General features: G+C 37.3%; 2 protein-coding genes across 3 annotated transcripts; both read right to left on the bottom strand.

The window, feature by feature from the left end:
• Positions 1-8272: 8272 nt before the first annotated feature.
• Positions 8273-10288, bottom strand: aicda (activation-induced cytidine deaminase). Its single transcript, XM_067449700.1, has 4 exons — positions 10076-10288; positions 9673-9952; positions 9444-9559; positions 8273-8411 (listed from the first exon to the last, which is right to left on the bottom strand). Exons 1-4 carry the CDS (start codon positions 10286-10288, stop codon positions 8361-8363), a joined length of 660 nt encoding a protein of 219 aa, XP_067305801.1. The 3' UTR covers positions 8273-8360.
• An 8626-nt stretch (positions 10289-18914) lies between these two features.
• Positions 18915-25196, bottom strand: nat14 (N-acetyltransferase 14 (GCN5-related, putative)). Of its 2 annotated transcripts, XM_067448954.1 has the most exons (3): positions 25035-25194; positions 24516-24601; positions 18915-21663 (listed from the first exon to the last, which is right to left on the bottom strand). In XM_067448954.1, exons 2-3 carry the CDS (start codon positions 24594-24596, stop codon positions 20902-20904), a joined length of 843 nt encoding a protein of 280 aa, XP_067305055.1. In that variant the 5' UTR covers positions 24597-24601; positions 25035-25194; the 3' UTR covers positions 18915-20901. The 2 variants fall into 2 exon arrangements, with proteins under 2 accessions (XP_067305055.1, XP_067305056.1); XM_067448955.1 differs by lacking the exon at positions 24516-24601 and having other exon boundaries at positions 25035-25196.
• Between the last annotated feature and the right edge of the window lie 452 nt (positions 25197-25648).

Raw genomic sequence — 25648 nt, 5'->3', positions numbered from 1 at the left:
TCGGGTTTAAATCGGGCTCGGGCTCATAATTACAGTTAATGTGTCGGGCCGGGCCGGGCCGGGCTCGGACACAACGTGCACGGGCTCGGGTAGGGTCGGGCTTGATTTTTTGAGCCCGATCTAACCTCTAGTTGCCAACATTCTTCAAAATATCTTCAAAAGTCATACAGGTTTGGAAGGACACAAGAGTGAGTAGGCTAAATGATGACAGCTTTTAAAAGCAGTAAATTTACTTTACTGCATCCTAGCTCAAACTCATCAGCGCTTTACTGCCAAGTGCAAGTTTTATTCATTTACTCCAATTTAAGGCCCCAACCCCAGCAAAAACATTCAAGGGGAACTTATGGGCCGGTTTGCCAGGGCCGAATTTTAGCCCCAGTCCAGCCCTGCTGTCAGTCCTGCCGCTGTCCTTCTTGATTTATCAGTGAATCAAGCAAGTGACTAAAAAGACATTGTTTCTGTTAATAGCATGAAACAAATCTGTTATTTAGATGATTAAACTACAGAGAGTGATCAAAGAACGCTCTTTATAATGTTCGGATCTGTCAATCACGTACATATGCACACTTGTCTAAACTGCTGTTTGAATGACGCTGTTAGGATGCTCAACAGAAGCTCTTACTGTATTCATGTCGATGTCGTGTTTGTTGTTTGTTGTGGTGAAAGCATTTTGTGATAGAAATAAGGTTGCAAAGTTTACCTGTGTTTATTCAGAACTCTCAGATACAATCAAAATAAATTTGGACACGCACAGTGCTCTCAACAAATCGGTAGAATAACACTTTCTTAGCAATCTTTCCACAGCTCTCCCTGTCTCTGCCTGGACTGGCAGGTAGGAAGCAAAGCGCTGCAGCTGCTCCTGCCTGACTAAACCACGCCCCTCCGTAATCTCATCAAATGCAGCCATATGTCATATGTCAGCCAATCACAACAGGGGCTGTCTCACAGCAGACACATCCCTTGAAACAGAGCATTCAAGCCAGAGGGCTAATATCAGGATAGAAAAAAATGCCTTTTATTTCTAAATTATGAATTTTTTTTAAAATTTATATACTAACAATATAAATACACCTCAGGAAACATTATAAAATAATAAAACAATCCATGCCATTGGACCTGAGGTAAAAAAGTGCACTTGAATGCCCTCTGATGTCGTGTTTACCACTGGGAAGTTCGGAAATAATTTTGATACCCAAATTCCTGAGATGTATGCCATAAACTTTAAACATAGTGGCGGGGAGAACAGAACTAGCCTACTGCTGTGACAGGTAGCTATGATTTATTTATTAGTTTTTACCCCAAAACAGCTAGATTGTCTATAGTCTTGTCTTTTATTGTAGCAAGTGTAGTGCCTATATTTACATAATCATTTGAAGTGTAGAATATTGTAACCTAGGTTGTATAGCTACACAGCGAAAATTTGACCAAGATTGCAGAATCTCACATTGTATGTTTATTGTCAGTGTAGGCTATGTGACACTACATATAATTTTGGGTTTATTACGATTTTCCCAATAAATATAGGAGAGAATAAATATGGTGTCCTCCATGATTCCTATTCATTCCGACAACAAAGCAAAATGGAACAAGCACGTAATGACGACTTCGGAAGTAGGAACTAGGACATTTCCGATAGTGAAGGCAGCATAATGCTGCCTTCACATGCTATCGGAAATTTGATAATTCCCACTTCTAAAGTCGTGATTACAAGCCCATCCTAATCAAAATTAGAATTGAGAGCGCGTTCATGTGTAATTTTTACAACTCATATTTATGATAATTCTGAGAGCATGTGAATGCAGCATAATTTACGATTTCATGGTGCATTCAACTCATAAATATGATATTTCCAACATGACCATAAGTGCAAGTATGACATCACTTTGTAGGCCAAAACGCAGAAGCAAGTTAGCATTTTAGCACTTCCGGTTCCTAAATACCTGTTAATAACAGGTATTTAAAGGGGGGGGTGAAATGCTGTTTCATGCATACTGATCTTTTTACACTGTTAAAGACTTGGAATCCCATACTAAACATAGACAAAGTTTCAAAAGTTAAGGTGGACGTTTGATGGGAGTATTTCTTTGTCAAAAATACTACTTCCGGTTAGTCATAAGTTTCTGCAAGTTTTTTGAGATCATGCGTCCCCTTTGACGTTAATGGGGCGGAATTTCCTTGTATGGGCCTTACGGACAATTCTACCGGAAGCGCGTGAGAGAGAGAGAGAGGGAGAGAGCGAAAATAACAGGCTATGCCCATCAAAGCGCTGGCTCGTAGGATGCTGGACAGGTGATGTGCACAATTACAATGTCACCAAAAAAGTGCGTTTTTGGTTGCCAGACCAAGACAGTCCTGCACAGATTCCCCAAAACCCCCGCGTTAAGGCAACAGTGGATGTAATTTGCTTTTCCGGATCAGCAACTGAGTTGCGCGAATGTTTATATCTGTTCGCTGCATTTCGGTGCCGGCTGTTTCATAAACAAGGCCCAGTTCGACGCCGGATTTTCCCGATCGCCTAATGCTGAATGACGGAGCAGTCCCAACGTTAGAACCGCAGGCGGTGAGTGAGACTGCTTCAAATGTCTGTGTTTTTGCCTATGCTCATCAAGTAGCCCAAACATGATCACGTATAGTTAATTGATCAATGGAGCATGCGATGTGTAGTGCGTGTACATTTGTTTAGCTGGCCACTATATGTGTAACTTTATGTTTGTGTATTGTAAAAGCACTCCAAACAACAATACACAAAGAGGGGGGAAATATGTTGAACTAAATAAGCGCGCTTCTTCATTCAAATGCGCTACTATTCCGTGTCTTTCTATGTAAACATTAACTTAACCTGCCGTGCAAAACCAGTCAGCTTACTGTCTACACAAACCACGCGTAAACACACAAACACACGTGCACAACTGCACTTCCCACATGTACACCTTCAAAGACAAAAATACGACGATATAATTCAAGTATAAATATGTAAATAACACAAGCCGCTCAGCATATTATATAGTTAGTGTATAACTTGTACCACATAGAGACGTCCTGCTCTAGTCGTTTTTGCTGCTGCTCCTGTTCAACTGCAGCCTCTGGGTCTGATTCCGGATCATAGATGTATGGCTGTATCTGATTAAAAGCCATATTTTTATTTTGAATAAAGTTTTTTTCCCGCTGTTAGGGATGACACAGCTTTACGACGCACTCGACTCAACACAATAGCAGCAGCGAGCACACGTCATTATTTAGCTCCGCTCACACGACACGCCCCCACCCGCTCTGCTTTTTTCGGAAAGACTCGGAACAGCGCATCTTTCTTATATAATTATAAAAAAAATAAAGACTTTTCGGAGATATGCAGGATGCAATGCTACTCTACAGGTACTCAAGATTGACATGCCACTGACTGAAACTGAGTGTTTCACCCCCCCTTTAAGAGTGACACTGTCAGGCTGTCATTTACAAAAAAGCTAGCATCGTAATAAAACAATTAGCCTAATTATAACGATACATTTTCAGTGGCTTCATAGAATAGATTAATTAAAAACGTAAAAGACTCACCTGATGTGCATTCTTTGTTCTTAATTTTCTATTTTCTATAAGCAGAGTTTAAAAACCTTGCTGTATTTTCGTGAAATTCTTTTAAAGAAGGTACACCACCATCTTGCACTGACCAAGAGACTTAGGCCCTCTCCCAAATGGCACCCTAAACGGTCTTCCTCTGAGTCCGCACTTTCACGACGTAATGCTGCTTTGACTGCCGGGTAGAAGTCTTCTGCGTAGCTCGCAAACTTGCGGGATCAGCTGTAGTGCGCATCGAGGGCGCATAGCAGCCGCAAAGGGGGCGCTTAAGCTTAAATGATGAATGGGACACCCTACGGTCTTGTGGCCTTAACGGACACGTGCACGCAATGGCCATTGTAAGTCCACAAGACCGAAAGTGCACATGAAGTGTGCCATTTGGGACAGGGCCTTATGCTGCCTTCACGTGCTATCGGAAGTTTCCTACTTACTTCAGAAGTCGTGATTACAAGCTTGTTGTGTTAGGTGCTTTGTTGTTGGAAAGAATGGAGGACGCCATGCAGGTTCATACTTTTGTGCGTCTTGGGAAAATGTTATTTCTATAAACATTTCAGTCATTTCCCGGTCCCAGAAAATCATAGAATCACTGGCAAACACTATAGTGCTATAGCAGCACCACATGAAAGCATATTGTTTATAATCACATTCACAATAAAGGCCTGTAGACAAGATAAGGCTGCTTAAAGTCTAAAATGGCAATAGTTTTCAGTCATACATCCTATTGTAGAGCTTTTACCACACTCTAGTCCGCTTGCTATTCTGGAATGATGGTCAACTACATGCGATTTTCAATGTGTTTAAAATAGAGAATATGCTTCAAATGATTGTTAATTTATGTAAATATGTACTACTTTAACGACAAGACAAGACAATGAAACTGTTGCACAAAAAACAACAACTAATAAAACACCTGCCACAGCAGAAATTCGTCTCCCATCCGCCATTTTTAACAGTTATGGCACGCTCATTTCGGGAACTTGGGTATCAAAATTATTCCCGAACTTCCCAGTGGTAAACACGACATCAGAGGGCGTTCATGTGCAATTTTTACCTCGGAAACTCGTATCTACGATAATTCCGATAGCATGTAAAGGCAGCATTTGAACCCACGTTGAGGCTGTCAAGGAGATTAAACGTCATTGCGCCGAACAGGTAAGTTAAACTCCGCTTTTACAGCCATTATGCTAATAATTGCGCCCCATTAACTATTCTAACTCAAACGTTCTAGGGAAAATGTTTTAGATAAAAACTGAAAAAGTTGTCGTATGTGATGGTGAAATCGCGGGACCGTGGTGTATAACGTGGTTTGCCTACCTTTAGCTTTTCACTTCTGGCAACTGCATTTAGGCTTCAAGATAAACAAATGTTTGTTTATCTGTGATGATTATCTTGATGGACAAAACATGTAAGTATCATAAACTTTTTTTGTGTTTTTGCGATAATCTAAAAGCCTTGGGGTTTTCTATGTTTTTTCTCGAGAAAACCAGTGAAACTGCCGGTTGGCCTACAAACAAAGTAGTCTCATGGAATGTTATAAAAAAAATCAAACAGTAGAGGGCGACAGACATGATTAAAAAAAAAAAAGAGTGCAGCAGAAAGTCACTTGCTATGAACACTGTCCTTGGGGGGAAAACACATCTGTGATACAAGTGTCTTCTCTGAGTAATTAATTGTTTTGATAAGTGGATATAAATAATAGGAATTATAATGATTTGATTTATGGCCTGTGTCTGGTGCCTGAGATGGTTTTAATGATCTCATTGTGGTCATGAATAACATTTTTAAACAATATGTCAAAAATATGTTTACTTATATGTAAACAGATGGAAGACAGAAATAACAGAAGTAATACTTGTGAACAGTCTTCCTGTTTTCTTCTCTGGGTTGAAAATTGATATTACAGGAAATGCTTTATTAATGTGATTTGCATCTTTCTACTCCTACAATGTTTAAGTTATTTCATACATTATTCATGACATAATCCCTGCAGCTACATGTGATAAAAGAAGTGTGCCCAAATTCACAGTAGTCCTAATTTTAAAAGAAAGGGCAAAAGTACCTCCAGTGAGATTCTGAAGATTGCATATTTTTAATTATTATTATCCCATGAGGCCACGGTAGATTATTTATAAATGGCAGTGAAACGATGTAACTGACGCTGGTAGGTCACATGATAATGACAACGTGGCGAATGTAGTATGTCCAGATTACATTCATAATACACTCATTCACATAGTGTATACCGATCAGACATAAAATGATGACAAGTGAACAAGACTGATTATCTCTTCATCACAGCACCTGTTAGTGCCGGACCATGGAGCAATGGAAGAAGGTGGCCTGGTCTGATGAATGACATTTTTTTTTTATACATCACATAGATGGCCAGTTCCATGTGCGTCGCTTAGCCTACCTGGGTAATACATTGCACCAGGATGCACTATGGAAAGAAGGCAAGCTGGATAAGGCAGTATGATGCTTTGGGCAATATTCTGTTGTGAAACGTTGGGTCCTCCATGTGGATGTTATTTTGACATGTCCCACCTACCCAAGCATAGTTGCAGCACCCTTTCATGGAAAACAGTATTTTCTGGTGGCTGTGGCCTCTTTCAGCAGGATAATGCACCCTGCCACAAAGCAACAAATGGTCCTGGAATGGTTTGAGGAGCATGAGTTTGAGGTGTTTACTTGTCTGCACATTAACCAGATCTAAATCAATCAAGCATCTGTGGGATGTGCTGAACAAACAAGTGCGATCCATCGAGGCCCCATCTTGCAACTTACAGGAAGTAAAGGATCTGCTGCTAACATATTGGTGCCAGATATCACAGCAAACCTTCAGGGGTCTAATGTTCATGGTGGGATGTTTGGGCAGCAAAAGGGGGACCAACACAATATTAGGAATGATGCTATGTCTGATATATATTTTTACTCTTTAATGGTTGTGAAGTAATTATTTATTTAAAAATTTCTCTTGTCACTGTCATCCTAGATCCAGACTCAGAACACAATGCAATTGAGTCACTCATGGTTTCCACAACAACATATGGGAAACAGATCCCTCTACTGGACACAAGGGAAACAGGGATACGTAACTGTGAGGGAACATTTACTTTAGGACCCTGAAATAAAAACTAAACGAGTGAACATGCAGAAATTTGCCTGTTAATAAACTGGAGAAAGTGTGGGCAGAACTGCTTAAAAATGTTGCATTTCCAGGGTCTCCCACACAGAACATACCAGCCTCAATAATACATGTGATGTATACTCGGTGTAAACAACTGCTTAGAATTTCACCATTAGCCTATACTGAGTTTTTCCAATTTGGTCAAATTAGGATGGAAGGAAGGAACAACCTTCAAACCCCTGGCCATGGACCCCTTGGTTGGTGGAGCAATGACATTGTTACAAATTGTATAAAAATAAATAAAAGGCTGCCACATTGATGCACTTTTATAAGCGTCACATTTTGGTCCACAGAGAAGACGAGGAAGACGTTTAGCATGCAAATAATAATAAAAAAGAAACTTTTATAAAACAAACAAAGGTCATATTCCAAATAGAGTAACAGTGCTCAAAACACAAACAAATCTGTAAAAGAAAGAAAGAAAAAAATGGATAATTGCTTGTCATTTTATGTCAGGACATTATCCAGTAATTTTACATACATTTTCATTAACCCTAAAACAGTGCCCACTAGACAATGACAAAAGAACTGAAAGGCTTAAGTGCACAAGATAATGGACTGAATGAGGTGTGAGATAATGAATCATATGATGAATAACCATGGAAACGTACTAGTGGCCAAAAAATAAGAACAGCTGAAAAACATCTGACTAAGGAAGGCAAAACAGGTACACGGTGAAAATGAAACCAAAACTGAGCATAACCGTTACAATAGGCTACATTGTTATGATACTGACATTGCAAAGCCCTTAAACTTATCATTGCTAATACTCTAAGTTATATACTTGCAGATTAAATTGTAATTTGTTTAATTTTAATGTTGGTGGGACAATGAAACATTCAGCTAACTTTAAACTTCTTCACTTAAGCTTAGATTAACTTTTGTTAAATAGACTACATAATAACGTTCAGTCATTCAAACAATAAACTGCAAACCAAACACCAACACCAAAATAAGACTGACAACAACGATGACAAACACTACTGTAAGATTTGAAGATGTTTTTTAATGAAGTTTTTTATGCTCTAAGGTTGCATTTATTTAATCACAAATCTGCAGTGTTGTAAAATATATTATTACAATTTAAAATAAGTGTTTTCTATTTTAATATATTTAATATATCTTGCACTTTGAGATTCTTCGGAATGAAAAGTGCATTATAAATAAATTCTATTATTATTATTATTATTATTATTATTATTATTATCTTTTATGGAATGATTATTTTATGGATGATAATGTATTTAAAATGGAAATCTCATTCTAAATCTTACACTTAAAACAATTATTGCCTGAATATTAATTTATTTCAAAAATTAAAAAAATTCTTACTGACCCCAGTTTTGAATTTTTGAAGTGTATATAGTGTTCATACTGGTTTATCACAGATAGAATAACAGATAAAATAGTAATGCCGGTAAAAAGATAACAGCTTTTATTTTGACCTCCAAAATAACCACATTAATGCTATACATACAGTACAAGATCAGGTCAAATTCAAGTCAAAGGATTCAAGTCTCAGATAATACAGCACCATTTCTCTACATCCTAGTCAGTCAATATCTCAGTGTTCATTGATTTGTGAATCTCATATTTGTGATCATAGCCCAAGTAGAGCAAAAACATCCCTTAGATCTTCAGTCTCGCAGGGCTACAGTGAAAAAGAAAGCAAGTCATTTAACTTTTATTTTTAATCTTTACATTTATATAGTATATGGATCATTAACACAATGTTAATTTACTGTTAATAAAGTGAGTACAAGGGGGGAAATTTCTTAAAGGGTAAGTTCAGCCAAAAATGAAAATTCTGTTATTAATCACTCACCCTCTTTATGTTCCAAACCTGTAAGACCGTTGTTCATCTTCAGAACACAAATTAAGATATTTTTTATTAAATCTGAGATCTCTCTGACCCCTCCATGGGCAGCAACTTAATTAGCACTTTCAAGGCCCAGAAAGGTAGGACAGACATCATTAAAATAGTCCATGTGACTAATGCGACGAGAATATTTTTTAAATGCGCAAAAAACAAACAAAAATAACGACTTTATTCAACAATTTCTTCACGTTTGTTTCAGTCTACTACGCTGTACAGTGCACCACTTCCAAGTTACATCAGTGTTACACCAGAACGCCAGCTTACGATTGGCCGAATCTGTTCACGGGAGCACCACGACACGTGCATGTGATGTTGATGCAGCGCCAATGTAAACTGCATAGGAGACTGACACAGACAAGAAGAAACTGTTGAATAAAGTTGTTGTTGTTTTTTGTTTTTTGCACATAAAACGTATTCTCGTCGATTCATAAAATTAAGGTTACAACTACTGTGGTCAGATGGACTATTTTAACAATGTCTTCACTACCTTTCTGGACCTTGAACATTTTAAAGTAAATAGATGTCTATGGAGGGGTCAGAAAGCTCTCGGATTTTATCAAAAGTATCTTAATTTGTGTTCCGAAGACGAACTAAAGTCTTACACTATGTGCTTGTAACGACATGAGAATTTCATTTTTGGGTGAACTTCAACTTACCCTTTAATGACTAAATTTGTTATTGCTATAAATGGCCACATCAGTTATCTCATATTAGTCAGAGTGCTATAATTCAATTGAGTAAATATTCATTATATTCCTGTAATTTAATGCTAGGTTGTATTCAAATATTGAAATATTTTTTAACCTGCAGGATCCGATTGAGTTTTCGGACGAGTCGGACAGAGTTTTGCTGAAGGCCATCCCAGGCTTTAAAACTCCTCTCCCTCCGTGCAACAAATGTTTGCCAACAGTAGAAATAGTCTAAAAACAAACAGAACAGAATCTAATAAAGGACAAGTGTGGCAATAAGTGTGGCAGTAATTTGTCACACCACAAATATTAACTATGCCCCCTTTGTTCCATCCCCCATTTACCTTTATAAGTCATCACAGATATCTGCACTCCTGCCCTCTTCAGGTGTCGCAGTCCTTCCCTCTCCAGGCTGTCCTCTTCATCACAGAAGTAAAGGCGTGACACAAAGATTCTCAGACGCAGATTGGGCGTCTGCGACAGGAAGTGGGCAAGTTGTTGAGCGCATTTAGAGCAGGGCGACCAGGAGCAGAACCAGGTCACTGAGTAACACAGTCTCGCACCGTCCACACTGGAACCACACAGGCCCGGACACAGTGCACCCAAGTGACGCAGAAAGAGCAGCTTGAGATGAAACAGGAGAAAAAAAGATACAAATGGAGAGAGAATGAGTAAGAGGAAAGTTATTATCTCTATAATAATGCCTTTATAATATTTTTTCATATTATCAGTTCGTCTTCTTCTCACTTCTACATGGCAGCCAGAGCGATTGCGCAGGTGTCCGAAGTCAAAAGAGAGGGAGTTTGGGCCGATGCGTCTCTTCACTACAAAACAAAGGTACGTCTCGTGTCTCCCTCGGGCCCAGCGCACATTCTTATAATGGAAGATAAATTTCCTCTGGGTCATGAGCACACTACAGTAAAACATGACACTGTTATTCATTTGTACCACATTTGTCATTTAAATTACAGAATGGAGTACACATCTTTTTCTTTTTTAACACTCTGATACTGTGCATGTTGGTCAAATTACAGATTTTTTATTTATTTATTTGGTAACACTTTATTTTAAGGTGACGCAGTTACATCTTACTACGTGTACTTAGTTACCTTAGTTATAACAGTAAATTATGCATAATTACAAGTAACTAACTCTAAACCAAACCCTAACCGTAACTCTATAGTAAGTACATGTAGTTCATTAATATTACTCACCTGACAATAAAGTGTAACCAGTATTTCCCTGAAATGACTGTACTATATTTTAGTTCAATAATGTTTTTTTAGTTAATATTTTGTATTTTTAGGGGATTTTATGGTAGTAAATTATATTTATCCAGAAATTATAATCAATTTATTCACTTTTTAAGCATGAACTTAAACTGTCATGAATCTTAAGTGCTTTGAAGCACAGACTTAAATGTTTTCTATAAAAATGTGAGAAACTCTAAACAGGTTCATATCTCAAAAAATGAGCTTACAGTAAGAACTTGTTTGTGCGCAGTACCAAATGTTTCCAATAGGAAAGAATTTGTCTCCCATCTATTTTTGACTGCGAACAATACAAGTGTCTATTTTTTCAACTACCTTTTCAAATCTTGTCCATGGTTCACACAGCTAGTGCAAAAACCATTACCAAATTTTGTACAATGTACACTTTTTTGATCAAAAATAACTGAACAGCACCAGACCAGAGGGTTCATTTCCTGTAAAAAAATCTGTCTTTAAAAAAAAAGTAAAGAATAAACACAATTCAAGATACATTCTCTAAAAACATATCTTGTATACATCATTCTGATTCTCAAATAAATGTCTTGCAAATGGAAGGATTTTGGTATATTTTAATTTTAAGAAAAATGCTATTTAAAACATTATTAACAACTTCTAAACTTGAACATTGTGGTAAAAATAGTTCTTAGTTACTTTCAAATAAATAAATAAAAAGTATAATCACAAAATTAAATTACAGCTTTTGCGCCTCAATCATAAAGAAATTGAATAATTAGAAACTCCCGACACAACATTGTTCAGTGTGACTGGGACACCTGCAGTCATTAGTAGTCGGTTGAGTTTAGACTTGCTTCTTAACCATGTGCATTTAAAAATAGACTCAGAGCAACATGCATCTAATCATTCCCACAATCACTCACAGATATTTACACTAATAACTATCAGTTTCAATTTACACCTTCTGAAACTGGAGAAAGTCTGAAAACAAGTCAATGGACTTGCATGTCATTAAAGTGCATGAACTGAATGCACTAATGCATTGATTTATTCCTTTATTAATAAGTTCTTGTAAAGATGGGTATAGGCTTTATCTGCATACAACATGTAAACTAAATAAATCCCCCCTTGTCTCTCACTATCACTTGTTTTGTTTTCACTTACCTGTCCAGCTTGCTGATCATTCCGAAAGTCGAAACTTGCTAACTCATTTAGATACAGTGAGAGTTTAAAAGTGGGTCGAGGAAGAGGGAGGTATAGAAAACCTATGACATACTCATATAGCTGTAAGAAGGGTCCCTGATTGGGTGAAAATGGTTTTCAAACCTTTTTGGGAGGGTGAGGTGCATTGTGACACGGCTCAATAATCGGTGTTGGTGATATTTAAAGAGGTATGTAAAAGAGTCTTAGCTGCACAGACAAAGGACGGTGTAAATCAGAATTTCATACATGCGTTATAGAGGTTCAGTTGTGAACTAGATGGCATACTGGAAGGATGCATGCCTTTATTATCTATTTTTTAAGTTTGTTTAAGTTTCTACAATAGCACTTGACCTTGTCTTAACCGCATATTTGTCTCTTGAACATTTGACGTGTTTTATAACCTTTTTGCTCCAGAATGTGCGTCAGAAATTGCTGCCAACATCATAACCAAAGCCAGTTGGAAATTTCCAGATCTCTTGCACCCAGTCAGGGAACCCTCTGCTTAATTTTTCCCACACAATTCCAAAAGACAACCCAAACACTCCCATATACCTTCTCTCTCTTGCTCAGATTTTCTCCATACGCACCCTTTCCACTTGTTTAGTTTTTCCCACAAGGAATAAAAGGGGAGGGGGGGCTGCTGTTTTACTGCAGGAGGTCACCACAACCCCTGGAGAAACCTTCCCAGAGGGTTTTTCCAAAAAGCTACCTAAACTTCACACAAGCACGCACACCAGCGCACAGGTAGCGAGAAGGCCCGGTGAATGTGCCTGGTTAAGGAAGGAGAGTGAAACACATCTACTGCGTGCTTATTCATTTGTTTCCGTCTGAAACCGTCTTTGACTCTTTCCTGGTGACTTTAAAGTTGGCACCCTGTGTGTTTGTCTGTCTCCAGTCACTCTGCTTCACCCTCTCATGCACTCTGTGGCCAGGGAAATCACCGCTCCCCTATGAGCTCCCTCTCAAGTGTGTGTAAGTGTATGTCTGAATTCGAACATCTGGAAGAGATCTGTCTGCTCCCATGATTTACCTTCCGACCACAAGTCTTTCTGAGGTCTTACCACAATGCGCTATGTGTGTATAACATGGGAAAAATATACTGTAGGTCCTGCTCCCGTTAAGGTTGGTTCTCATGATTTTTTTTTTTTTTACCTGATAGTAATTTGCTTTATCAAGAAAAGATAAATGGCTAGATGGCCAAAGAATGAAAAAATCTGTAATAATTTACTCATCCTCATTACAAATATGTTTTTCTTCCCTGGAGCACAAAAGAAGATAGGCTCAGTGCTTTTTCTGAAAGTCAACTGTACCTGATGTTGTTTTGCACCTCATTGACTTTCACTGTGAAGACAAAAACAGCTAAAACATTAAAATATCTTCTTTTGTGTTCTGCAGAAGAATTAAATGATGACAGAAGTTTTAACGTTTGGCTTTCACAGGTGACACAAAGCCTACTTTCCTCCGTCTCTTGTTGGTGGTGGGTAATGAAGACCACCACATTGTGTCAATTGGGATAACAAATTAATCGAATTTTAGCAGGAAATGCCAAGTCATATTTTCCGAAACCCACCCACCTACACACAAGCACACACACACACACATACAGAGTGAAGCCCATCGTGCAGACAAACTCAACCACAACTCCAAACACACTTACTTTCCAGAGTCATGAACTCACATCTGTTTCCTGGAGACAATAATAGTTACACATCAGTTAGGAGGATATAGTAGCAGGTGTTCAATTGCCTGAGCAGCTCTGTACATTATAACAAAAGCTCCTCCACAACAAACCAGCCACTATGACTTGCAAAAGCTACCAAAAGGAAAGATGAAGTAATTGAGCTCATTAGTTGACTAACACAATTGCAGCCCATAAAAGCTTAGTGGCGGGTACTAAAAGAGGTTTTTCACATTAGATTTGTACATGTGCATGACAGACACGACACTGTCTGAAGAAAAAATAGGGTAATGGATCTACTTATAGTCGATTGATTTATGTATCTCAATGTGAGTATACTGAAGAAGAAAAAGAAAAAAGAAAAAAGTTTCAGGTAGCAAATGAAATCATCCTGAAACTGTATTAAACCTAAGCATGCATAATACTGTGTACTGTAAAGTAAAATCAAAACCAGAAAAATGAGTACAACAGGTCTACATATATATTCAAAAATATGTTAGTTAGGTCAACAATCAATTTTTAATAGTCAAAAGTCTTGCATCTTGTAAATATACCCTTGTAAAAAGAAAAAGTGTGCTTGATCGTACACTACTGTACTTGTATATTATTTTAAAACTGTAATTAAAGATAATATAATCTTAATTAAATGAGATACCACTTAAGTGTACATAAGAGTTCAATACACTTTCATCAATCGCTGTGTCCGAAATAGGATAATATCTGAGTAGGTACTACATTTGGATTTACTTCATGTCATTAAAAAGTATGTTCCATAGTCAAACTAAAAATGATTGAGACCAGGCATATTTTTTTATCAAAGTGGGTGACTAAAATTATTCAGACACTTTGACCTGACCATGTTTTGCTTAAGTGTTTTTTTTTTTCTTTCTTTAATTGGTAATGCAACCTTTTACATCACAGCCTGAACTAACTAAATGAAGTATTGCTTGGCCATTGGGTAAATTGGTATCTAAATGTGTACTTAAATGTAACAGCTGATTAGTTGATTGTAACCCATCACCTTTCTATCAAAGTTGTCTGACATTATCAAGATGAATTTGCCAAAAATCTGACAGTTTAACTTTGAGTTCTTGTCCTATTTTATTACCATTTTCTTTAGGGAATAAACTGATAATGTGAGAAAATGTCTGAATACATTTTGGTTTGACTGTAGTATGAATGTGGTTGTTAGTAACCCGATTCCAAATAAGTTGGGACACTGTACAAATTGTGAATAAAAACAAAATGCAATGATGTGGAATTTTTAAATGTCAATATTTTATTCAGAAATGCATCATAGAAGACACATCAAATGTTTAAAATGAGAACATTTATAATTTCAAGGGAAAATTACACTCTAAAAAATAATTCAGTGGCTTAGTAAATATCACAGTAATAATTAACTTTATTAACTTAATAAAATCTCTCAATATCATTTACTTGATGGTTTTAGTTAAACATACCAAAATAATTGACTAAAAATCCAACAGTTAATTTTGTCTAAAATGTATAGTTATATTTAAGTTTTTTTCACTAAAATAATTTAGTATTCAAATAACCAATTCTTTATTTTGAATATACTTAATACATTTGCGAAATTTATTTCAAAATATTTGAGAATGGAGAATTAAACCGATCTGTTTCAAGAACCACAAATATTACTTAATTAAAATCAAGATTATTAATATTTAACACACACTGAAGAAATTAAGTAAGTTTACTCGATTAAAACAATGCACCCCTCCCCCACCCTCTGACGTGATGTGTGAGTGCGGATATTTGAATTCTCCTCAGTCACCAGAGCAGTTTCTTCTTCTCAGTGTTGCAGAATTGGGGCATTTCCTCTGAAATTCAGGTTTGTATGTTTTTAAAAAAAAATCTATATAATCATTACTGTGCTAAAAGGCATTTTATTTAATTCAAAACAACATACAGGGACAGTGTGAGTCACCTTAAGTTAACGTGTGGCGTTGGTCTTTGAAACGCCTGCTGTGTGGCTCAAAACACACAACTTTATTCGTAAAGATAATGAATATAATGAATTTGGACGATAAAATCTTATTAAAACTGGGCACTTTTTGTTTATTGTCAGGTTATGGAGTCTGGCGCCTCCTCGCAGCATCTTTCATCTACGAATGAAACGCAGCGGTCTCAAGTTCAAAGTCCACCGCTAACGTTAGTCCATCTCAGGCTCGAGAAACAGCGCTGATACGGTGGAAATGGGATAACAGACCGGTTGATTACACTTGAATTACTTTTAAATGTTTAATTTTTACTTCTAAAATGTTTGTTACATGAGTTTAAATGTTGTAAAATAACTGTTATTCTTTACATGTCAAAACAGTAGCCTAATAACTGTTATATGCTGTAACGTTAACGTTATTGCTGTACTCGTTGACAATAAAGGCCATGTCATGTATAAGTGTGTTTGTGTGGACTGTGGAGTATTTTACAAAGGTTTAGAGGAAATTAAAGTTATACTATACAAGTTAGTAATACTCATAAATAAAAACAGTTCATATTAGTCATAAATATTGGTTTTTAAAATGCTTTTTACCCAATTTTTTCTACTCAATTAAATTTGTTAATGTAACAAATGCAGTTACTCAGATCTACTTAATTTTTTTACTTACATTTACTCAGTTCTTATGGTGTCTATAATTGATTCCACTGCTTTAAAATTTACTCATTTTTTTTGTGTAAAAATGTTTCACCAAAAAAATTGAGTAAATCATAGTATTAGTTTTTAGAGTGTAGTTGATTTTTAAATTTCATGGCATCAACACATCTAAAAAAAGTTGGGACAAGGCCATGTTTACCACTGTGTGGCATCCCCTCTTCTTTTTATAACAGTCTGCAAACATCTGGGGAATGAGGAGACAAGTTGTGAGAGTTTAGGAATAGTCCCATTTTTGTCTAATACAGGTTTCTAGTTGCTCAACTGTCTTAGGTCTTTTTTCTCGCATCTTCCTCTTTATGATGTGCCAAATGTTTTCTATGGGTAAAGATCTGGACTGCAGGCTGGCCATTTCAGTACCCGGATCCTTCTTCTACACAGCCATAATGTTGTAATTGATGCAGTATCTGGTCTGGCATTGTCATGTTGGAAAATGCAAGGTCTTCCCTGAAATAGACGACGTCTGGATGGGAGCATATGCTGTTCTAGAACTTGGATATACCTTTCAGCACTGATAGTGCCTTCCCAGATGTATAAGCTGCCCATGCCACACGCACTCATGAACCCCATACCATCAGAGATGCAGGCTTCTGAACTGAGCGCTGATAACAACTTGGGTTGTCCTTGTCCTCTTTAGTCCGGATGAGATGGTGTCCCAATTTTCCAAAAAGAACTTCAATACATATCCCTGAGCCCATGTGATTTCCATTACAGTAGCATTCCTGTATGGGATGCAGTGCTGTCTAAGGGCCCGAAGATCACAGGCATAGTATGGTTTTCCAGCCTTGACCCTTATGCACAGAGATTGTTTCAGATTGTCTGAATCTTTGGATGATATTATGCACTGTATATGATGATAACTTCAAACTCTGCAATCTTTCTCTGAGAAACTCTTTTCTGATGTTGCTCCCCTATTTTTCGCTGCAGCATTGAGGGAATTGGTGATCCTCTGCCCATCTTGACTTCTGAGAGACACTATAAGGCTCTTTTTATACCCAATCATGTTGCCAATTGACCTAATAAGTTGCAAATTGTTCCTCCAGTTGTTCCTTATATGTATATTTAACTTTTATGGCCTCTTATTGTAGCTACCTGTCCAAACTTTTCTGGAATGTGTAGCTCTCATGAAATCCAGAATGAACCAATATATGGCATGACATTTCAAAATGTCTCACTTTCAACCTTTGATATGTTATCTATATTCAATTGTGAATAAAATATAAGTTTATGATATTTGTAAATTACTGCATTCCTTTTTTATTCACAATTTGTACAGTGACCCAACGTTTTTGGAATCTGGTTTGTATGAATGAAATTTGGACAAATACATACTACATACAATCATCTGCGTCTGAAATTGCGTATTTCTTGAGCTGGAACTTATTGGAATAAGTAATTACTTCAAAACTTCTAAAAAGTATGTTCCATATAATAAAAAATTAATATAGTATGAAAATGTAGTACTACATTTGCCACATTGTCATTATCATTGTGGCCTACCAGCATCAGTTACATTACTTCACTGCCATTCAAAAATCCTCTCCTGTGGTGTAAAGTGTTGCAATATGCAAATTCATAATCTCGCTGGAAAAGTAGCTCATCCAGGTTATAGTAGGCAACTACTTTTAGCCTACTATATAGTAGGGAAGTATGCAATTTTCACATACAGCCTTTTTGGACATACTGATAGGCCTACTACTCTTCTGATTTACTTTTTTCCCTCATACTATATAGTAGGAAAATATTAGATTTCGGATGCAGCGTCTCAACACACTTAAGTATACTTTTTTAAAATGCAGTTTAATGATGTCAAAATAATACCTTAAATTAAAAGTAATTTTTTTGTACATCAGTGTTTTAAATAAGTACACGTTTGATGTGTCGACATACAAGAACGTGAACGCTAGTGTTATTTACTATTGTATTTAAAATTCATATATTTTAAATGTACTAAATTGCAACTTCATCATTACAATAATTACATAATTACAAATAAATACATGAGATAAAAGTTTCACTAGAAATTACATCAAAGAATATTTTAGTTTTGCATAAGTCAGTACATTTGACAGCATATAGTTTATTACTCAAGTGGGTCAGAAAAACCCTTTAAAGTTCAGTTCATTGCATTTAATATATATTTAATTTATAATAATTTTCATGTAAATGCAATTAAGTGTCCAAGAACATTAAATTCAGTTGAAACAGAAGAATATTCTTTTAAACTATATCACTTCCCTATTAAGTATTCTTTTAAGTGTACTTTTTCACGGTGGTGTGTGGTTTTAAAAGAATACTCAAACAGGTTTAGGTAAGTTAGCAACAAAAGCCTTAAACGTGACTGTGCAGCTTTGTGTTGCAGGTGAGAATCAAGCCAACCACACAGTAAACTGTATAAACATCCGGTGGTGAATGACTGCCTAGGGTGCTAGTGAGTGAGTGGTTAAGGTATAGCTGGTGTTTTGAGCTAACCACACAGCATGAGCAGCTTTAGTTTCGAATACACTCAGCGTCACTAAACTGTATCCACCCACACACATTTAGAGTAGCAAGCGGGAATTAAATGTACTTGCAATGTGTTTTGCAGCAAATTTAAAGCGATCAGGCTGGTTATGAGAGACTAAAATCAATTTGCAATGAGTTTGTATTATGTTGTCGCTAGATTTGCTTCTGTTGAAATGTATCAAAGCCTTTCAGTGCTGCTAAACCACAGATATTTTGGTATAAAACGATCGGTGAAGCAGAAAAACAGATAACCATCTTGGTAGAAACATGTTTAAAGGTTTTACACTGAGAGCTTAGTTAAAATAGCGGAGCAACACCTCTGGGACTTTTATTTATACCTTTAAAAAACAGTTTATTCAATCCACAGTAAAGGGAAACAAACAAAATTATTTCACAAAGGACAAAAAAAACAAATACAATATAAATAAGGAAAACACATGTACATAAATTACTATATTTGTCCACTTGTCTTAAAAAAGCCTCCAAAAAATCTCTTAAAAAGCAATCCAGACTATAAACAAGATGACTGATTGTCCTTTTAGCATCTGACTGACACCTTCATGGCTCAGGCTTTGAAACCCAGTGATGATTCTGTAATGTTCAACATTAGTACAATTCTCTTATGCAACTACATAAATTATTTTTTATAAAATAATACATATGATGGCAAAGCCAGAGAGGTTACTAGTTTCAATAACTTACACGGATGATGTGAAAATGAACAAGTCCATTTATACATTTGAAATCGAAGCATAATATTCTAGGTTTCAGACAAGTAAAGGGATAGTTCACCAAAAAATGAAAATTCTGTCATTTAATCACCCTCAAGTATAAACATTCTTCCAAATATCTTCCTTTACAGCAGAACAAAGAAATGTACAGGTCCTTCTAAAAAAATTAGCATATTGTGATAAAGTTCATTATTTTCCATAATGTAATGATAAAAATTAAACTTTCATATATTTTAGATTCATTGCACACCAACTGAAATATTTCAGGTCTTTTATTGTTTTAATACTGATAATTTTGGCATACAGCTCATGAAAACCCAAAATTCCTGTCTCAAAAGATTAGCATTTCATCCGACCAATAAAAGAAAAGTGTTTAATACAAAAAAAGGTCAACCTTCAAATAATTCTGTTGTTATGCACACTCAATACTTGGTCGGGAATCTTTTTGCAGAAATGACTGCTTCAATGCGGCGTGGCATGGAGGCGATCAGCCTGTGGCACTGCTGAGGTGTTATGGAGGCACAGGAAGCTTCGATAGCAGCCTTAAGCTCATCCAGAGTGTTGGGTCTTGCGTTTCTCAACTTTCTCTTCACAATATCCCACAGATTCTCTATGGGGTTCAGGTCAGGAGAGTTGGCAGGCCAATTGAGCACAGTAATACCATGGTCAGTAAACCATTTACCAGTGGTTTTGGCACTGTGAGCAGGTGCCAGGTCGTGCTGAAAAACGAAATCTTCATCTCCATAAAGCTTTTCAGCAGATGGAAGCATGAAGTGCTCCAAAATCTCCTGATAGCTAGCTGCATTGACTCTGCCCTTGATATGCAAAATTTCCTTTCGTCCGAAAAAAGTAGTACTTTGGACCACTGAGCAACAGTCCAGTGCTGCTTCTCTGTAGCCCAAAGTGGCTTGACCTGGGGAATGCGGCACCTGTAGCCTTCTGGAAAGCAGTCAGGTCAGCAGTCTTACCCATGCTTGCGGTTTTAAATAATGAACCAGGGTGGGAGTTTTTAAAAGCCTCAGGAATCTTTTGCAGGTGTTTAGAGTTAATTAGTTTATTCAGATGATTAGGTTAACAGCTCATTTAGAGAACCTTTTTTTAGATCTGTATGCCAAATCATCAGTATTAAAACAATAAAAGACCTGAGATATTTCAGTTGGTGTGTAATGAATCTAAAATATATGAAAGTTTAATTTGTATCATTACATTATGGAAAATAATGAACTTTATCACAATATGCTAATTTTCTGACAAGGACCTGTATACAGGTTTGGAACAACTTGAGGGCAAGTAAATAATGACAACATTTTCATTTTTGAATCCCTTTAAGCTCAACTGACAGCACACAATAAATGTGTGTTATTGATCTCATTTTTAATTATTCGACAAATCCTATTCACTAAGACCTAACAAATCCACAATCCTCAAAGTCAAAATTATTACTTGTGGTCACCATTAACATTACACCACAGGCGGATTGAGCTTAACTTGTATTGAACCCAGAATATTTCTTTAATTATATGTAAAACATTTAGTTTCTGTGCCAATGACACTTATAGATCCTTAACAAATACTTTAGTTAAAGGGAACCCCAGCCAACCCTTCTCTGGCTCTTCGTAATCATCATCCTCCTCCTCTCCCTCAGTCCCTGCAGTCTCACCCTGCAGACGATAGCCCAGCCTCCTGAAGAAAGCTTCTCCCACCCTGGAAGGAAATGGCACATGGGCGTAGACCCGCTTTATGCCACTCTGCTTTGTTTTGGACTCCAGGCCCTGCACCAGCAATCTGCCCAGTCCCTCTCTGCGGTACCAAGACTGTACCACCAGCCTGCAGATCCTACAAACACCGTCCCGACTCCAACCGTCTCTAGCCACGCATCCCATAACCTCCCCCTCAGATTCCGCAACCCACACCTCTCCAGCAACCTTTGCCCTCTCCTTCAGCTCATCCTCATCCACCTGCTCTCTCTCGTTCATCTTCTTCTCTTTGGATTTTTTGCTGCGTCTGGTTTTCTCCTGGTTGGTGGTCAGCTTGGCTCGGCTCAGGTGAGGATTGGGTAGATCTGGCTCGGTGTCTGCGTGGTAACTGCTGCCTACGTAGTCCCAATACGGCCTGCTGGAGCCCAAGATGCCCACCGATCGTGGGATGGTGAGCTTGAGGTAGATGATGAGGAGGAAGACGGGAATGACCAAGGCCATGATGAAAGAGTGCAGCACACAACGGAGGATGGAGGACAGGGTGGCCAGCATGAGGAGAGCGAGCGGACGGGTCAGAAGGTGAAGAATCAGACGGTTCTCCATTCCCTCACATCCTTCCTGCAAACAAAGACAGAATGAGAGGAGAAAAGTGATTTGAGAATCTCTATTCTTTGCCCAATCATTTGTCCACTTATTTCATCATATACCACCAGCAAAAGACAAAACATTACTTTTCAACCACAGAAAGAATCTCTTCAAAAGTCCAGATATTTTCAAAATACAGTATACATTTAAGACAATAAATCATGTTGTATTCTTCCTTTAACAAGTCTTTTAAGGGATAGTAGAACAAAGCAGATAGAGCAACTATTCACTACCACATTGAGGGAAATAATACTATGGTAGTCAATGGTATCTGCTTTGTTACAAACATTCTTCAAAATATCTTCTTTTGTGTTCAGCAGAACAAAGAAATTTATACAGGTTTGGAACAACTTGAGGGTGAGAAAATGATGACAGAATTTAAATGTTTTTTTGTGAACTAATCCCTTTAATTAGTCACCCTCTTGTTGGTCCAAACCCGTTTGCTCAAATTAAGATATTTTTGATGAAATCCGAGAGGTTTCTAAACCACACTTAGGCAGCAAAGTCACTGCAACTGCAAGGCCCAGAAAGGTAGTAAAGACATAATTAAAATAGTCTATAGCTGTGTCTCATTTCAGAAGGCTGCGTCCTCCAGAGGTCGCATTCGAAGGCTGCATACGTCATAAGGCCGTCTCATTTCAAAAAAGTGAGAAGGACACTCCAAATGCGACCTTCGAATGCGTCCTTCTTTCACAGGAATTTGGAGTGTGCTTGAGGTGTAGCCTTCGCGGCTGGAGATAACCCACAATTCTTTGCGTCTCCGTTAACAACCGTCATTTTTTTTTTTTTATATTATATGAAAAAACGGCACCACCGCCAGATATGCATGTGAGCGTAGGTGTGGTGTTTAAAAAAAGTAGTTCAAGCTTTTTTTTTTTTTTTTTTTTTTTTAAGGTCTATTACCTCAAACAGATAGTTTTGGTAAACAGGATTACAACTGTTTAGTGCATTTTAAACGTTTAGAACAGTACATCGCTGTCAAGACAAGAAACATTTCATAGTCATTTTCAAGTTATAAATAACTTTCATTCATATAACTAGCGTGAGAGCGCAAGAGGCTGAACGTGTTGGCATAGCAACCATAGACAGTAAAAGAAATGGACGGAGCGTTCCCATTGACTTCTACGGCATTAAGTGATGTCAGTATAGGAGCACTCACTTCCTGATGGCTGAGCGAACTGCGCAGGCTCAGACTGAGCTTGAGGACGTAGATGTGACGTGAGCCTCCTGTCTGACAGCTGTAGGTCTTCTAGTAGATGTGGAAAGTGAAAGCTGAATCAGGTTGTTTAAATATTTTCTCCCGTTGCTTTTGGCTCACTATGGGCTTCTCCCCATTCTTCCCCCTTGACTTTATCAGACTTTATGTCTCCACGTCCCCCCGACTGCCTCATAGACAGTAAAAGATTGCCTGCGAGCGTCTCCTCAGGTCTATACGGTAATTTCTCAACTGTGCGACAGAGTCGCGTTGGTTATGACGCAATCGTTAGCCTATTTTTACAAAAACAGCTTCTGCGGGGCGATAGTGTAAGATACAAGGTAATGGAGTCTTTTATGCATTGTCGTGTTTCTTTATAAATAAACAATGGACAAATGGAGTCTTTAAACGTCTCAGATGTAAAGTTATTCACTGTCAAAGTGACTCAAAAATGAATGGGAGTCAATGGGATGCTAACAGCAGGTGATGGCTTGGTTAGCAATGGCAGCCCCTAGGGGTGGAACGCTTTCCGAGCGCTAGATTACCCCCTTGATAGCAACGTGATACTTCCTGCCTGTGTGTCCTACGAAGGACGTCTCGTTTAATTCTGATTGAGGACACTCCGTATACTGCATCCTACACAGGACGTGTCCTCCGGAGGACGCAGCCTTCGAAATTTAACGAAATGAGACACCTTATGTGACTCCAGTAGTTCAAACTTTTTTTTTATTTTATTTTTTTATTGAACAAATATAAAAGCAAATAGTTACAGTTAAAAAAGAATATAACAAAAAATATACAGTAGTTCAAACTTAATGTTTGGTCAACCCCTGCGTCAGCATCACAGGCATTGGTTGTTGTAATCACATGCACATAAAAAGTATTTTAATCGCCTCATAACATTAAGGTTGAACCACTGGAGTCATATGGACTATTTTAATGATGTCTTTACTAACTTTCTGGGCCTCTCGGATTTCATCAAACATCTTAATTTGTGTTCTGAAGATGAATGAAGGTCTTACGGGTTTTGAATGACATGAGGGAGAGTGATTAATGACTGCATTTTAATTTTGGTTTGAACTATACCATTAAACGTTACGGTTACTGTCACTTTCATAGTCATGGGTTTGATTCCCATGGAATGCATAAAAAAAAAAAAAAGCTGTAGTTATTAACTGTACAAATTAAAACCATGGACCGTGAATATTTAATTAAAGCTGAACAAGTATGTATAGTATTTCAAAAAGAACCGTTAATCTTTCACAGTATACACACGTGAAAACGTATTTCTCTCTAATTAACAACAACAAAAATACAACAGTCTAATATTAAAAGATTTATAAGCGATAGTGTGCAAATATCCAACAGTCTTATTCAGTGTTAGCTTGTATAATGTACGTTACCTCAGGCTGGTGTAGAGATAACACTTAAATCACCCGTCAGTGGTGTACCATATGAATTTGTATCTGTGGTTATTATATATTAATAAATTGAAATGGAGATTCTATCACTGAAAATTGCATTTGGCCTAAGATGAGCTGGTAAATATAGATATGATGCACTAAAAGCGGAGAAAGGACGAATGAAAATAATTAAAAGAGAGCGGGTGAGAAAAAATATTGAATCGCACCTTGACGAGAGCCTTAACAGCTTCAATGTCCTTCTCCTGCATCCTCCGCAGGGCAACATCACCAAGCTCCAATCTAACCATCTTACCTGAGGGACATTATCAAAATATAAACAAAACAGTCGTACCTCATGTTAAACATTAAACTGGGGAAATTAATTCATTCTAGTTTTCCCATCTTATTTGAGAGGATTCAAACTGTAAGAAACAGTAAAGTCTCTAAATGCAAATTAAGACTAGTGATAGACTTGTGGTTTATGCATGACTGCCTCGTGGTTAATTAAATCTCAAATATGTATGGAAAATTATACAAATAAGAAAAAACAACAGCCTAAAGATGGTTTATGTTTTTCAGGCTTTGCAACTGTTCATGAAGCATTACAAGGTTTTAAAGTAGCAGCTGTAACCGTTAGCTTGCTCCGTAAACCCTCATGACACTTTTTAAACCCTTATATGGTAAACGCCGCCTTCTTTATAGCTCAATCAAAGGCCATCATATATAGACCATGCGTACCTACTTACCTAATATTCAGAGACGCAGGTATTGTTTTAAAAGCAATGCAATACCCTTATCTACTGTAATCGATGTTACTTGCACTCATACAGGGACTTGAGGATTCAGTGTTGTCTTCCCGCATGGAATGTAATTTCAACCAATCATCATCCGGGAATACGACCCTGCGCAAACTGCGTAGTGTGGATGCGCACGTAGCGGTTTAACCTTTCGACGTTAAAGCGCATGCGCACTGTATGGCTTTGACTTGTGGCGTTATAACAATAATTCGTTACATTTATTTAGCGCTTTTCTCATCACTTAAGGCGCTTTACATTGAAAGGGGGTCTCCTCGACCACCACCAATGTGCAGCACCAACCTGAATGGCGATGTTGTATATATTTACAACTCTGGAAAAAATTAAGAGAACACTTAACATTGACAAATCAATGGTGGTCTCGTTTTTATTCAGAGTTGTATATGTGCCCATTAAGCTATATTGAAGGGGAAAAAAAGAAAGAAAGAGAGAGAGAGAGGTTGGCAGCATATCTGTGTAAAATTGTATTTTTCAGCAATATCAAAATGGAAAATTAAATATATCCATGAAGTAAAGTATATAAGAATATATTTCTAAGAGCTGCG

This window comes from Pseudorasbora parva, chromosome 7, assembly GCF_024679245.1.
Source record: "Pseudorasbora parva isolate DD20220531a chromosome 7, ASM2467924v1, whole genome shotgun sequence".
Classification (NCBI taxonomy): domain Eukaryota; kingdom Metazoa; phylum Chordata; class Actinopteri; order Cypriniformes; family Gobionidae; genus Pseudorasbora; species Pseudorasbora parva.
The sequence above is the reverse complement of the archived record's forward strand: the minus strand, read 5'-3'. Positions and strand labels throughout refer to the sequence as shown.

Coding starts and splice junctions, on each gene's coding strand:
- aicda (XM_067449700.1), bottom strand. CDS start 10,288: ATGACAAATGTGGTACAAATGAATAACAGTGTCATGTTTTACTGTAGT. Junction 9,953..10,075: donor GCTCTGGCTGCCATGTAGAA/GTGAGAAGAAGA, acceptor TTTCATCTCAAG/CTGCTCTTTCTGCGTCACTT. Junction 8,412..9,443: donor AACTCAATCGGATCCTGCAG/GTTAAAAAATAT, acceptor TTTTCACTGTAG/CCCTGCGAGACTGAAGATCT.
- nat14 (XM_067448954.1), bottom strand. CDS start 24,596: ATGGTTAGATTGGAGCTTGGTGATGTTGCCCTGCGGAGGATGCAGGAG. Junction 21,664..24,515: donor CTGTTAAGGCTCTCGTCAAG/GTGCGATTCAAT, acceptor CTTTGTTTGCAG/GAAGGATGTGAGGGAATGGA.